This window comes from Perca fluviatilis, chromosome 19 (assembly GCF_010015445.1).
Source record: "Perca fluviatilis chromosome 19, GENO_Pfluv_1.0, whole genome shotgun sequence".
Lineage (NCBI taxonomy): Eukaryota > Metazoa > Chordata > Actinopteri > Perciformes > Percidae > Perca > Perca fluviatilis.
Genome location: NC_053130.1, coordinates 28,140,754 through 28,156,373, shown reverse-complemented (window position 1 = coordinate 28,156,373; position 15,620 = coordinate 28,140,754). Strand labels below are relative to the sequence as shown.

The 15,620-nt window shown below is 42.3% G+C and overlaps 1 protein-coding gene across 4 annotated transcripts in view; it reads left to right on the top strand.

Moving 5' to 3' along the window:
* The window catches only part of dntt (deoxynucleotidyltransferase, terminal), a 148,002-nt gene that overhangs the window by 42,276 nt on the left and 90,106 nt on the right, over positions 1-15,620 (top strand). For all 4 annotated transcript variants that reach the window (XM_039784816.1, XM_039784815.1, XM_039784814.1 and 1 more), the window contains one exon: positions 1,141-1,273. In XM_039784816.1, the coding sequence (XP_039640750.1) occupies positions 1,141-1,273 (133 nt within the window). The remainder of the gene's footprint in view (positions 1-1,140; positions 1,274-15,620) is intronic.

Sequence of the window (15,620 nt, the reverse complement as noted above, 5' to 3'; positions counted from 1 at the left end):
AAGGGAAGTAGCGATGTGCAGCTTTTCATTTGTCTGCTTCTGCTTCTGCTCAGGATGGTGCTGGATGCATATACTGTAGCACTGCATGATGGTAATTCAAAACATTATATTACACTGCTCGCAGGTTCCCATTCAGTTTGAAACTCCATCCGATGATATATTATGCTGACAGACATCTTCATCAAACTGGTCATAATCCATCATTCGGAACACTGCAGGCTCCGCTCCGCGCAGAGAAATAATGGCAATTTTTGACATGGAAAATGTGTTTGAACCCTGATCTCTCCACTGTATTCTGCAAATCTTAAAAGAGCAGATACATGAATTATTCCGTTTATTTAATGGCACTACAGACAGAAATGTCCTTAAAGATATTGTAATGAATTGGCGGTGTAGCTCCATCTGTTCTAAGGGAAGGAAATTGGTTTTCATGTAGAACAACAGGAAAGAGAAAATACAAAGTGAGATGCATGAAATCAACAAGATACCCATCAATCCACCAATCATACTGTAATGTAGCTCAGAACCTACACTGACTGTAATCCTTGTGTCTGCAGCTGGCGTCAGGGGTGGAGCCAGAAGATGTTCAGCCGACATAAATCAACATTATTTGGGAAAAACATGATAGTTGCCGAGGAAAAGACTGTAGAGCTTTAATCCTATTTTAAAACTAATTGTTCGGTCTTCGTCATTCGGAAACCAGAACACAACACATGTTGAGGATGAGTCTTTTCCCTTCTGCCACCTAAAAACAGGCACAGATTGTCTGATGTTATGGTTTTTAAGTCACATAACATAGATAGATTAGGGATTTGGTGTATACAGAATTACTAATCCTGAAACCTACTTTCAGTTCACAGAATGAGTGGCGATATTTCCCCAGTAACAGAACTTTTGATCCATTGGCGATTTTAGACCCGTTTTAGGGTTGCTCAAAATTTAATCTAAGCCCCCCTTGGAGCCTCTGAAGCCCCCCCCCTCTGGCAGGCATACACCGCTAGTCACCTTCTATCAGAGAGCAGCACATATCACATTTTAACCTTACTTTTAATTCTCCCCGACTTTACTTCTCCAGAGCAAATAGCTATGATTGATGGCTGGCTCCCAGACTAATAACCACGTGATCTTTTTTCCCTCCAGGTTTTCTGCATTATGGAGACATCACCAGGGCTGTCAGTAAAGCAGAGGCCCGATCCCTGAGGACCATTATTGACGAAGCTGTCCGTGCGATCACACCGGCCGCCATACTAGCCCTGACAGGTGGCTTCCGCAGGTACATGTCACGTCCCTGCCACTCAGTGTCGATACGGTAGTTGAAATAGAACAGCACTCATGCTTATGCGAAGGGGGAATGCAAATATATTAGAAACGTCTCGAGAGGTCTGCTTGAATCCTCATCTTTATAGTCTATATTGACGCCGTTCCACTTCCCGGGATTGTTCAGGTGCCGCTGGAAATCCTTGATGCAGAAAAGGCACAAATTGTTGCAGAAAAATTCACCAGAATGCAGAAAATGATTTGTTTGACATCAAAAATTTCTCAACCCCTCCAATGTTGAACCCAAAGTTACGCCCTTGCGTACACATGTTCCACCGAAACAAGTTCCCTCCTCGTCACTGTGTTCGGGGCTTAGTGCCGCCCAAGACGATTGTGATTAGTTTGCCAATGTGCCAAAACAAAAAACTTTTTTTTGTTTTGATTGTCACACAGTCACAGAGTGTGTGTGGTTCGTAGCATCGGTGCTGCTGGTGCTTGAATGCATCCTACAGTTGATATGAATTAGTAGATCAAAAGTGTTGATGCACTCGCTCAACCATCTCTTTATTCTTGGTCATAAAAAAACTGACATTGCACAGTGTCACAGGTCATTCCCAACATAGTATTGCATTTGCATTAAGATATTGAAATGCATTACATTGTCAATCTCAGAGTGCATTGTGAGTGCTCTTGTACAGTCACCTACTGAGTGCAACCATTTGCTCACAGCCGGCGCCTCTCTCCGTCCCCACCTTTCTGTGCTGCTCTTTTTTTATGCGCGGCGCTTTGTGCCTGAGCAAGCGTGCAGCACTCTGCTCTGTGGTGTTGTAAAAATCCAGCCATAACCAGTGGCGTGTGCGGTAAATAATTCAAACGCAGTGTGGCAATAAGGACAGGCGCTTGCATCTCAACAGGGGTGACAGAGCTGCCACAGCTTAGCTGATGGTCTTTAATAGTGCCCGGGCTACAAACAAAACATGTTGCCGGAGAGAGTTTGTTTTTCCTCTCTCGACAAACTGCATTTTAACCTTCCAGTTTGTCAAAGTTTCGTACAAAATTACCATAAACTGACTTTTAAAGTGAGACAAAGTAACTTCTACTAAACGACCAACGACGTCTGTATACAGATATAAGTTTTGGGCCGCCAGACGTCAAACTGCGACTTTACAATGTCGCTGACGTATTATATTCCTTTATATTCTGGACCTATTATACTCATATTTTGTTTGCTTCTGTTAGAACACGTTTGCATGCATTAATGTACTGCACATGGATGCTCCACCTGTACTCACCCTCTGTCTGTGTGAGACGCTCTGTTGGAGCGTGTGTCTCTTTATGCCCACCGCTCCCGAAAAAGATACCAATAACGCCTTCTAAAGCGAAAAATACACAACTGGACGAGTTCCAGAAGGATTGTGAACCCAAATTGGGATGAAATTAACAAAATTACAGGTTTCCCTGACGTTAGCATGTAAACACTGCAGATGACCATCAAGAAAGAGAAGAGAAGAGAAAAAATCCAGCAGTGGTTGACGTCAGCTTGAGCCAAGAGTACTCTTGCTTTGCCAGACCTTCCTCCACAGCATTGCAGAGGAGGGTCTGGGTAGTCCACATAGTATGTCCTTCATTTTGGCCAGATACCTTCTTCTTTCTTTGTGTTGTTGACAGCTAGCTAGACTATCTGTCCAATCAGAGTTTTCTGTTGCACGACTAAAACGTACACATGTTCCACCAAAACAAGTTCCTTCCCGAGGCTATTTTGCAGCGACACCGCAGCTCCGTCCGGTGCCCAAGACGATTGTGATTGGTTTAAAGAAATGGCAATAAACCAGAGCACGTTTTTCTCCCATCCCAGAATGCTGTGTGGACTAGCCAGACCCTCCTCCCCAGCGCTGTGGAGGAAGGTCTGGCAAACCGAGACCGTGCACATATTGAATAAATTGGGCTTCTAGGATTAGTATTATATTTGTATATTAGTAGTCACCTCCGATTTCTACAATGCCAATACTTATAGGTAGGCTGCCACAGTATGCAGAAACAGGGAAGGGAAAAAGGTGATAAAATTAACATATTTTCACTTGGGCTTTTCTGCCTTTATTTGACAGGACAGCTAGGTGAGAAAGGGGATAGAGAGGGGCAAGACATGCAGGAAATCGTCACAGGTCGGATTCTAACCCTGGACCTCTGCGTCAAGGCACAAACCTCTAAGTATATGTGTGCCTGCTCTACCCACTGGGCCCACCTGGCCATGTATATTTTCACTATTTCAATCGTTATTATTTTCACTTCATGCAGAACTCTGAACCTAACTTACTTGTTAGTTTACTAGCTAGCTGACATGTGTCAGACATGGCTGTAAATGACTCACCAAAGCCAAATAGCCTACAGCTCATTCAGATATCTTGATGCAAGAGTATAATGGACCCGTTTGAAAATAATCATGCAATAAACAGCTTCGCCGACTTAGAAGGCATGTTACGACCGCTTCCCAACGTGATAACTTAATCTGCTTGACACCTACCTGGATGTGCAGTTTCAGGTGATACCAGAATCTTCACTGTGGCTCAAAAACTGATCTTGCAGGAACTTGTCAAACACAGACTTCTTAACAATTTTTTTTTAGGGGTGCCGGGATCAAGTTTTAAGAAAGGGCTTAAATCGCCCCTGGGTCATACCAGAAGTCTGTAGCAGTGAATTGAATTGAGAGAAGGTGCATTTTACTGCTCATGAATTCAACTTTTCATTGTGTTATATTTCTTTTCACAAAAGGTAAATCGTCTTGGGCAGTGGTGTATATTTAATTATTTGTTTCGGTGGTTATAGGTCCATAACTTTCTTAAGTAAAGATGGTATCAAACTGCACCAGACAAAAAAAAAAACAATATGTCTAATCTTCAAAAGGATAAAATGACATATGGAATGATATCTGATTATGTAAATAACTGCTCCTCAAGGGGATGATGTGGTAAAAGAGATGAGGAAAGTGATTAGAGCATCATGGATAGTTAACATCAAGAATGAAGGGGAGGAACAGCGCAAGATTAATGGACCAGGAGTCTGCTGCAAAGCGGTAAGGGGCCTTTGAGGGAGCTTTTATAGCCTAAGACTCGGGGAGATGAAGCACACATTGACTTCATCTCATATACAGTACTGTATGGCGCAGGCTTGGGGGAGTATTACGTGAGACCTAATTGGAATCATGTGGAGCTATAATTGAAGAACGATGACTTGTACATTATCACTCAGCAAGTAAGTCATTTACCTTTTATCTTGCTGAAAAGCAGATTCTCCAGACATGGTTTAAACACAGCGTGAGGCATTATTATAAGGGATTTTACACCAAAATAGTTCATATGCTCTCTAAGATGCCAGCAGCGCCACTAATAACCCACTAATTCTCTTCGAGGTGACATATTGGAAAATGTTCCCTTCCAAAGTCCTGTCAAAGCTCCATTTTAATTACCTATAATTTCCAGCGAGATGTAGAGTCTCTTATTAGCTTCATCTTTCCAGCCGGTAGCCCCTGTCAAATATGGCGATGCACATTATACTATATATCTTTAAATAAATGCACTCGGCTCTGGCGAATCTGTCATCTCTGGATAACATAACCCCCAAAAAAAAAATAAATAAAAATGATACTCTGCTCCCAAAAAGTTTCACGAAATAAGCGCTGTGCACCAGTAAACTCAAGCTGTCATCCACTTCAGAGGGAAACAGCATGGCGAGGATTTGCTGATGCCACTGACATTAGCCTTATTGAAAGGACAGCTGCGGAAGGCGCCGGGTGTCAAGTCTTAAAGCGGTTTTGTTGGGAGGGAGGATTAAAAATAGATTAGGCTTGAAAATACTGCTTCTACCACCAGTGCGTGTGAAAGGCTCACACGGTGTCAGCGGTGTGTGTATTTATTTCAGTGTGAAGCCGGCAAGTCCCCGCTGTGGCTCTTATTCAACATGAGATTGTCTGGAATACGGCTCTAAGTGACACTGATGAGGGGCCCAATGGTGTCTGCTCTCAAATCCTCAAACAAGGGCTGAGTCCCGCTGCATTGTTTCCCTTGAACAACAGCCGAGATAAGTAATCCTTATCAGTATTTAGTTCAGGGTGTCATGATTTTTAAAACTAACTCTAGTATCAGCTTGCAGGGGAAAAGAGAAAAAACAAGCTGTCTGATCATGACGTATAGCCCACGTATCCGCTGTGCACTTGGTGCTTTTTCTTGCTTTTATGTAATAGCTTCCTGATTATCGCCTTGTTTTTTTGTTTTTTTCTGTGTTAGCAAGAAACTTAAGATAGCAAGTGAGACACAAGGTGAAAATGATGCATCGGTGCGCACAATCCAGTTTCTTTTCCCCTGACCAGCCACTTTCGGGCTGCCCCTGAACTCTCCTTCCCGCAGATAAATGCATTCTGTGAAACTTCCAGCAGCAGCGACACTTCCCCACACCTGTATTATTCATACATGTCGCCGTCTCGTCCACACACATTTGTAAATAACTATGTATATTTGATAGGCTTTGTGCTGAAAGGATGAATAATTTAGCATTTTCTCTCACGCAATAAAATAGCCGACTGGCTAAATTCGACTGCTCTGCCCTTTTGTGGTGCTTGATTTAAAGACTGGCGGGCGTTACCGTGCACAGTGTGTTAACAGCTCATCAAAGCCAATATTTTTTGAGCCGAGCACTGCCAGCCTTATCTCCCGCTGAGCAGGAGTGGATGTCTAATGCTTAATAAAAACAGTGTTCTGAAGGTGTACCATTAGAGGCAGAGATGGAGAAAAACACTCTCCTCGCTGCAGAGAATTGGGCCTGACGCGCAGTCGTCTACTACTTTTCTGCTGACTGCGGTCGAAGCGGAGGAGGTATCTGTACACATACTAATGTTCCAGTGCAATCAGGAAGGAGTTGAAAGAAGTGTAACGTCTTCTTCCTCAAATAAACTCCAACTCGGGCGCCTGGGTAGCTCAACTGGTAGAGCAGGCGCCCATATGTAGAGGTTTACTCCTCAACGCAGCGGCCGCAGGTTAGACTCTGCCCTGCATGTTATTTCCCCCGCTCTCTCCCCTTTCATGTCTTCAGCTGTCCTATATTAATAAAGGCCTAAAATGGCCAAAAATGAATCTTAAAAAAATTAATAAAAAATAAACCCCAATTCCCTTGTTTCCCATGCTGCGCTGAAATCAGGTTGTTTTTCAAAGCTCTGATTGGAGGTAAACTCAATTTATGCTGATGATCTCTCCGTCTCTCTCTCCCGCTTTGGCTTTTTGCTATTCATGCCACTCATTTATGCAGTGCACTCGAGTGCGTTTTGCCAGCGCAGCAGAGGGCTAGCAGTGAGATTCACTTAACAACTTGAGTGCAGTGTACAAACTGGAAGTGTTGTGGAATCCCAGCTTTGCCAATTAAGAGTGTTGGCAGAAAGTTGCTCATTCAGCAGACGGAAATGTGTGATGCAGTCTCAAATAGCTGTGTCCTACCAGTCGACTCATTAAACAAGCGTTGACTTCTGACATGAAGGACTACATAAATACCACCGAGTGTGAAACACAAGCGTAGAAGTGAGCACTCCCACATCTTCAATTATTTTAGAAAGAAAATAAATGACAGACAGTCACAGTGCAAATGAAATGCCTGTGACTAAAGCGGCATCTGCCGAGTGAACCTGTAAGCCAGGCCCTCATTCTGTTAATGCCACGTGGGTGCGTGTTGTCTGCCACTAACGCTAACCATTACCGTCATCATGCCTTGTGGAGCTCTAATTGCTGTTTACTAATACGTCCTTGCTCCCTGAATTAGCCACAGTGACCTTTGAAGCTTTGCCACGAGCCATTCACAGCCTCCTTTAATGTGTCTCTCTCTCGCTGCCGTCACTCATTCGTTCGAGGCGGCAAACACAGAGCCTCGCCGCAGCTAAACCTTCTTCTTTGCAGCCACATTGCCACCGACATTTGGTCCCAATTGTTCATCAAAAGGTTTATGAGTGTGTGTGTCAGTGGGTGTTGGGTAATGATCAGGTTTAAATGATGCCCTGCCTTTTAGCAGGTAGCCTGATCACAGCCTGGCAGGGGGAAGCTCCTGTCGTTTGAGGGGCAACTTCAGCACTCGTTGGCTGTGTGACAGCTTTAGTTACTAGTTACTTTACAAATTAAGATTTTTGCACACAAAACACATGTAGTTCATAAAAAAACAATACCCAACAATATAACGGCCTAAAAGTACAGCTGAAATGATTATACCGGGCATTTTCCCAGTGGGCCAACACATTTTTGGGCCGAATCGCAGATATAATTTATGGGCCTTTTTCTTTTTTTTTGGCCCGCACCGGCCCATAAAAAACTGACAGCGGCCCATTGGTTAATTTTCTTTATTGGCACTGGCCTGACCTAATCAAATCCAGGAACCCCTTCCCCCACTCCCGGCCCTGAGACACAAGCTGTAGCCTAATAGTTATGCTTATGCTGGAAGTTTAGCATCCACGTTAAAATGGACAAACGACCACCAAAGCGCAATGGAGCTGACGAGAAATTACGGGAGAAAAAGATTAACAATCTACAGGCGGATTCCTCCAAATGCGCCAAAATTTCTGACATATTAGGGACTGTAGCTGCTGCTTCAACATCAGCATTACCCGAAGTAGAGGAAGGAGGAGACGTGGCTGGCTTTACAGAGAAGCAGAAATAACATCATGATAGGGAAGAAGCCGAGGAGGAGGAGATTGACCATGACAGGGCCAGGGGAGCGAGTGAGGAAAAGATGGAAGAGAGAGTAACAGGGACTCTCAGGAAGGGAGGGAGGGTGTGTGTGTGTGTGTGTGTGTGTGTGTGTGTTGTGTGTGTGGGGGGGGGGGGGGGTTATAATGACAAAGTTAGCTCGTTATAATTGACAATAAAGTAAGTTGTTTTATAGTGGATGCAGTAACGTCATATAAGGTAGTGGAAGTCAGTTAAGCAAAAGCCAGAGTTTGTTCTTTTCCAGGGCATATACTACTCTCAGCTTTATTGTAGCTTTTGGGAAGGGTTAGGGTTATGGTTATTGTATTCAGCAGACATGTTTGTCCAATGCGACAAAATAGGAATCTTACAATAGTTAAAATTAACAGTAAACAGTTTTTAAAAGTTGCTAAGCCAATATTAAGCAAAATAGTAATACTAACAATAATGACAATACAATATCAAATATCAATAATTTAAAAAATAAACAAATACCATAAATACACAAATCATGACTCTAAGAATTAATTAATTATTTTAGTTTAAGATCAACAGATAAGTCTTGAGATCCCTAGACACTAGGCAACTCATATCATAGAATGACTGCATATTTTAAGAGGACTGTCTGCAGGGAATGTGTCTGAGTGACCAATCACGGTGGGTGTGGGCTGCCTGGGCCAAAAATGCCAGGGCCGATTTTTATGTCCCAGTTCAGCTCTGCTTACTCCTCTTCATCCCCCGTGAGACATAAGGCTGCAAAGAGATCTCTCCATCACATGTATTCCTTGGCAACATGCTGCGCATCTCCCTGTGACATGTGCATCTTGTCCAGCAGCTCCTCCAACTTTTAGACACACCAGCTACCAGGGCTGTTTCTAGCCCAAAAATGGCCAACTTCTTCCTAAGAAGGACAGCACTGTTGTTGCCAACTTGGCCTTTGTTTGTTGTGACTGATTCCCCTCTAGTCTCTAATCTTTTCAGATTAATTTAAATAAAAAGGTCGATGATTAATCATATAATCATTTTCAAAACATTCAAAACTGTTATTGTGTTATTTCTGTTTCAGAAGGCAGCAATAAATAACTCATTAAAATGTAGAGCTAATTTCATACATTAGCAGTGAAATTAATGCATAAAAATCATGATAATAGTGAACATTTTCAGACTATAATCGAACCAACAAAATCTATAATTGTTGCATCCCTAGTGCACAGTTTTTCAACTAAACATTCATTAAAAAAATGTCAGTGTTGCCTTATGGGTTACATGTAGATGCAGCCAGAGAGTGCAACAAGGTAGAACAAATCAACAGAACACCACCTCCAGATCTTAGAAACTAACAGCCTCTCAATATGATTCTGATGGCATATTCACATAGGGCTAAACAAACCTATTTAACATTCAGAATAAGATTTTCATAACCAAATGTCATAAGTACATATCTTAGTCTGCCTCATTACATACTCTGACAGCATTGTCCTTAGAGATTTTCAGTGAAGACATAACATGAATTCAAAAGAGAATAGTTCAAACCTCAACCCTGTAATCGGCTTTTAACCAATCCACAGTGTACGGAAGTGGATTAGGGCAAATTGGGAGTTTAAAGTCATAATTCTGAGAAAATGTCATAATTATGACTTTAAACTCATTTACATTGCTATGTTTTGGTTTAAAAACATATCTTTTGCTTCATTTTCACCTGGCATTCACACTGCTCTGGTGTTTCAGAGCCCCTAAACAGGAGACATTTGAAAACACTTCTGACCCGTTTTGGTTTGGAATCTCTGCAACACAGTCTCACTCCCTACTCGTCAAATGTCTGACGCATGGCCAAGGAACCCTGGCGTCAAGTTTCAACGAAAGAGGGGTACCCTTGACGTTGTTTTTCGATGTGGGGGTCCGTCAGATTCATGTTAATCCCTCACTGTTGGATATCGACGAAAGAAAAAACACGCCCCCCCCCCCTTAACTCGAAATCTGTGACAGTTTTATTATTGGTATTTTTAGCCCAATAACAGCTGTTTTAATCAACATTATTCACTAGATATTATCATGGTTTATATGTATTTCTTTTAATGTTATTATTTCGGTCTATTTCGGCCAGGGAAGCTGGGTTGCTTTTTTTGTTTATTTATATTTTTTAAACTATAACGCTACATCTATCAACATTTATTTAGATATCATGGTATTCATTTCTTTATTTTAATAATATTATTTCGGTCTTATTACAATAAATATATATATATATAGATATATATAAATATACAGAAATATTACAGTATATGCTGTAATACAGAACATTACGATATGATCCGAGCTAGACGCATTCAAAGCCGATATCCCCCAATGCAATGCGGTCATTCATTTCAAACAATCGGGCAGCGATCAGCTGGTCTTTAACGCCAGTATCGCTTCAATATACATATCTACAGTCAGTGGTTTAGTCACCAGCAACAACACGTTGCTCAGTTTTGTTCCATTAAGTTATGCACCATAATAACATTTAAACGAATCCACGGAATACTCCGGAAGTGACGTAGCGGATAAGAAGATAAAAATACATAATATTCGTAATATTGATGTTTTTTTTCCAACGTTGTATTTGAGGAGTTAAACAATAAAGATAGCAATAATAATAAAATACAGTTTCACGTATTTGTCTCATGTACTGCACTCGGTCGGCCAATCTGAATATACATAGGCAATCTGAAATGGAATGAAGCCCATTCACAGCAGACAGCAGAAACCACAGGAGCCGAACAAGTCCCCCACCCACCCCGGAAGAACTACAAGTGCTCAAGCTTTGTAACAGCTTCTGTGGCGTCTCATATGCGAGTTGTAGTTTTAAAGTATATTGGTATATTTCTCATAAGTAGAAGTTGGTAGTGTATAATTTTGGATACACCCTGGGGTTTTTTGGGATGGGGAACACACTGGTGTCATCAGATTTTAAAAATTGAATCGTTAAATAGGTGAAAATAGCTTATTACCATATTTGACAGTGCTTACAGTGGGTAAACTTTGGAGATCATATCTACATGACAGCTGAGGTCCAGAGCTTTCTATAACAGCTGGTCCTATGTGTGTAGCACCTTCTGTTGCTAAATGACAAGCCTTCAAAGATGTACTGGGTTCAAGGTTCAGAGGTCAGTATTTCAAAGCAGGAGTAATGTATCCTCTTCAGACTGACATACACTGGGTACGGAAAGTATTCAGACCCCTTTAAATTTTTCACTCTTTGTTTCATTGCAGTCATTTGCTAAAATCAAAAAAGTGAATTTATTTCTCATTAAAGGAGAATTCCGGCCAATTTTTACGTTAATCTTGATCGCTATAGCTACGCGAGTACTTTCGATAGAAAAAACCCCGACCCGAATCAGTGCAGGTAACACGGAGAAGCTGCAGCTACGTACTACAAGCGTCCCCTGAGCTAAAACGGCAGTGGTCGGGGCAAGTTTTAGAGTGCCTTTGTGCCTCTTAACAGACACAAAATGCAATTAATATGTCTGTGCCACATGAATAGGGCCCTGCGTGTGCGTTCAACAAGATTGCTTTCAACTCAGACATTGTTTAAATTCACCTACCCTGGTCCGTCGATCCGCGCGTAGCTAGCTTGCCCTGCTAGCTGATAGCCGTTAGCTGCTACCCCCGCGTGAGTGTATTCAGACAGGCTTCTGTGATAATAACAATCCACGGAGCGGCGGTGGTGTGGCTATGTCCTCCAGAGGACAGGTCATGTCATGTCTTGAAGTGTATTCCCCCCTAAAAAAAAACAGTAGTGCAGTAGTAGCTGCTAGCTGCCCTCCGGTGAGTGTATACAGCCAGGCATCTGTGATAATCATCCCAATAAAAACGGCAGCTAGCAGCTAACGGCTAACAGCTATCTGGCAGGACACACTCACCGGAGGGCAGCTAACAGCTACTACCGCACTACTGCTTTTTTTTAGGGGGGAATACACTTCAAGACGTGACATGACCTGTCCTCTGGAGGACATAGCCACACCACCACCGCCCTCGGATTGTTATTATCACAGAAGCCTGTCTGAATACACTCACCGGACGGCAGCTAGCAGCTAACGGCTAATAGCTAGCAGGGCAAGCTAGCTACCGCGCGATCGGTACAGGGACCAGGGTAGGTGAATTTAAACAATGTCTGAGTTGAAAACGCATCTTGTTGACACGTAAGGGCCCTATTCATGTGGCACAGACATATTAATTGCATTTTGTGTCTGTTAAGAGGCACAAAAACACTTGTCCCGACCACTGCCGTTTTAGCTCAGGGGACACTTGTAGTACGTAGCTGCAGCTTCTCCGTGTTACCTGCACTGATTCGGGTCGGGGTTTTTTCTATCGAAAGTACTCGCGTAGCTATAGCAATCAAGATTATCGTAAAAATTGGCCGGAATTCTCCTTTAATGTACACTCAGCACCCCATCTTGACAGAAAAAAACAGAAATGTAGAAATTTTTGCAAATTTATTAAAAAAGAAAAACTGAAATATCACATGGTCATAAGTATTCAGACCCTTTGCTGAGACACTCATATTTAACTCACATGCTGTCCATTTCTTCTGATCCTCCTTGAGATGGTTCTACTCCTTCATTGGAGTCCTGCTGTGTTTAATTAAACTGATTGGACTTGATTAGGAAAGGCACACACCTGTCTATATAAGACCTTACAGCTCACAGTGCATGTTAGAGCAAATGAGAATCATGAGGTCAAAGGAACTGCCCAAGGAGCTCAGAGACAGAATTGTGGCAAGGCACAGATCTGGCCAAGGTTACAGAAGAATTTCTGCAGCACTCAAGGTTCCTAAGAGCACAGTGGCCTCCATAATCCTTAAATGGAAGAAGTTTGGGACGACCAGAACTCTTCTTAGACCTGGCTGTCCAGCCAAACTGAGCAATCGTGGGAGAAGAGCCTTGGTGAGAGAGGTAAAGAAGAACCCAAAGATTACTGTGGCTGAGCTCCAGAGATGCAGTAGGGATATGGGAGAAATTTCCACAAAGTCAACTATCACTGCAGCCTTCCACCAGTCGGGGCTTTATGGCAGAGTGGCCCGACGGAAGCCTCTCCTCAGTGCAAGACATATGAAAGCCTGCATAGAGTTTGCCAAAAAACACATGAAGGACTCCCAGACTATGAGAAATAAGATTCTCAGGTCTGATGAGACCAAGATTGAACATTTTGGCGTTAATTCTAAGCGGTATGTGTGGAGAAAACCAGGCACTGCTCATCACCTGCCCAATACAATCCCAACAGTGAAACATGGTGGTGGCAGCATCATGCTATGGGGGTGTTTTTCAGCTGCAGGGACAGGACGACTGGTTGCAATTGAAGGAAAGATGAATGCGGCCAAGTACAGAGATATCCTGGAAGAAAACCTCATCCAGAGTGCTCTGGACCTCAGACTGGGCCGAAGGTTCACCTTCCAACAAGACAATGACCCTAAGCACACCGCTAAAATAACAAAGGAGTGGCTTCGGAACACCTCTGTGACCATTCTTGACTGGCCCAGCCAGAGCCCTGACCTAAACCCAATTGAGCGGAGAGACCTGAAAATGGCTGTCCACCAACGTTCACCATCCAACCTGACGGAACTGGGGAGGATCTGCAAGGAAGAATGGCAGAGGATCCCCAAATCCAGGTGTGAAAAACTTGTTTCATCATTCCCAAGAAGACTCATGGCTGTACTAGCTCAAAAGGGTGCTTCTACTCAATACTGAGGAAAGGGTCTGAATACTTATGACCATGTGATATTTCAGTTTTTCTTTTTTAATAAATTTGCAGAAAATTCTACATTTCTGTTTTTGTTTTTTTGTTTTTTTTCTGTCAAGATGGGGTGTGGAGTGTACATTAATGAGAAATAAAATTAACTTTTTTGATTGTAGCAAATGGCTGCAATGAAACGGAGTGAAAAATTTAAAGGGGTCTGAATACTTTCCATACCCACTGTATGTTACTCTCCAGGTTGAGACCTTTCCAACGATGTGTTTGTCATAGTCCTACGACAATGTTTTTTAATTTTTACACATCATGGAGACCACTTTGCAGATGATATGCTGTTGCCCCCAGAGGGGTATTTGCCTTGAGTTCAAATGCTTCACACAACACTTTACATATTGTTTTATCATACAGCTGACATATACTTACAATAAAAAAACAAAACCTCACACAGCCACAATCTATTGCTCATCTCAAGAGCAAAACGCAACCATATGCATCATATCATGAAGCTATTGCACAACACCAGCAACCTCAAGCAACATTATTTAAGTTTTTATTGAGGTAGGTCCAAATTAGGCCTATAGTTCAGAAATGTTAAGTATATATCTTCTGCCAGAGGATAAGAGCTCATACTTGGCATGGAGAATAAAGATAGATCAAACCATATTCTCTGTGCTTGCCTGGAGAGACTGGTTTCTATTCCTCTCCACAACCTTCATGACAGTTATATTTATAATGCTCGGTAATGCAGCTTTGTATAACATAAACCCTCTGATTCACCGTCCGTGTCTGTTCTAAATGATAACGCACACTTTGAACACTGCCTTCCAGCCAAAGGTGTTGTCCATATGAACACCAAGGTGCCTGTAGGAGCAGAGCCGATGGATTGGTTCATCATGTATTACCTCTGATACCCTCTGACCCATGTCACGACCAACTCCTCAGTTTGTGAAATGGTTGAATGAGATGTGCGAGTTGTGTCTGTGTGCAGTATATAGGCTGAGGTAGAAGTGTGCCAAAAATGCCAAAACACATGTTGTATATGTGCACATACCCATACAAAGCTATATACATCTTACTCTGTGAACAAAAACCTCAGCAACAATCTGCTTATCCTTTTAGTTTCCTGAAAATGCTTCCTAAAACTAGTTTTGAAAAGGTAGTCTCAGAAAAGGCTACAAAGGTTAGGATGGCTACAAGCTGTAACCACGGTGATTGATATGAGGATCATCTTCTGAATATAATTAATATGTTAGGCCTACTATAAATTGATATTTCAAAAAACTAATAATGCAGTGTGATTTTAAATCAAACTAAGTTCCACACATACAGTGCCTTGCGAAAGTATTCGGCCCCCTTGAACGTTTCGACCTTTTGCCACATTTCAGGCCTCAAACATAAAGATATAAAACTGTAATTTTTTGTGAAGAATCAACAACAAGTGGGTCCCAATTATGAAGTGGAACGAAATTCATTGGCTATTTCAAACTTTTTTAACAAATAAAAAACTGAAAAAGTGGGCGTGCAAAATTATTCAGCCCCTTTACTTTCAGTGCAGCAAACTCTCTCCAGAAGTTCAGTGAGGATCTCTGAATGATCCAATGTTGACCTAAATGACTAATGATGATAAATAGAATCCAGCTGTGTGTAATCAAGTCTCCGTATAAATGCACCTGCTCTGTGATAGTCTCAGAGGTCCGTGTAAAGCGCAGAGAGCATCATGAAGAACAAGGAACACACCAGGCAGGTCCCAGATACTGTTGTGGAGAAGTTTAAAGCCGGATTTGGATACAAAAAGATTTCCCAAGCTTTAAACATCCCGCAAGCACGTGCAGTGTGCGATAATATTGAAATGGAAGGAGTATCAGACCACTACAAATCTACGAAGACCCGGCCGTCCCTCTAAACTTTCAGCTCATACAA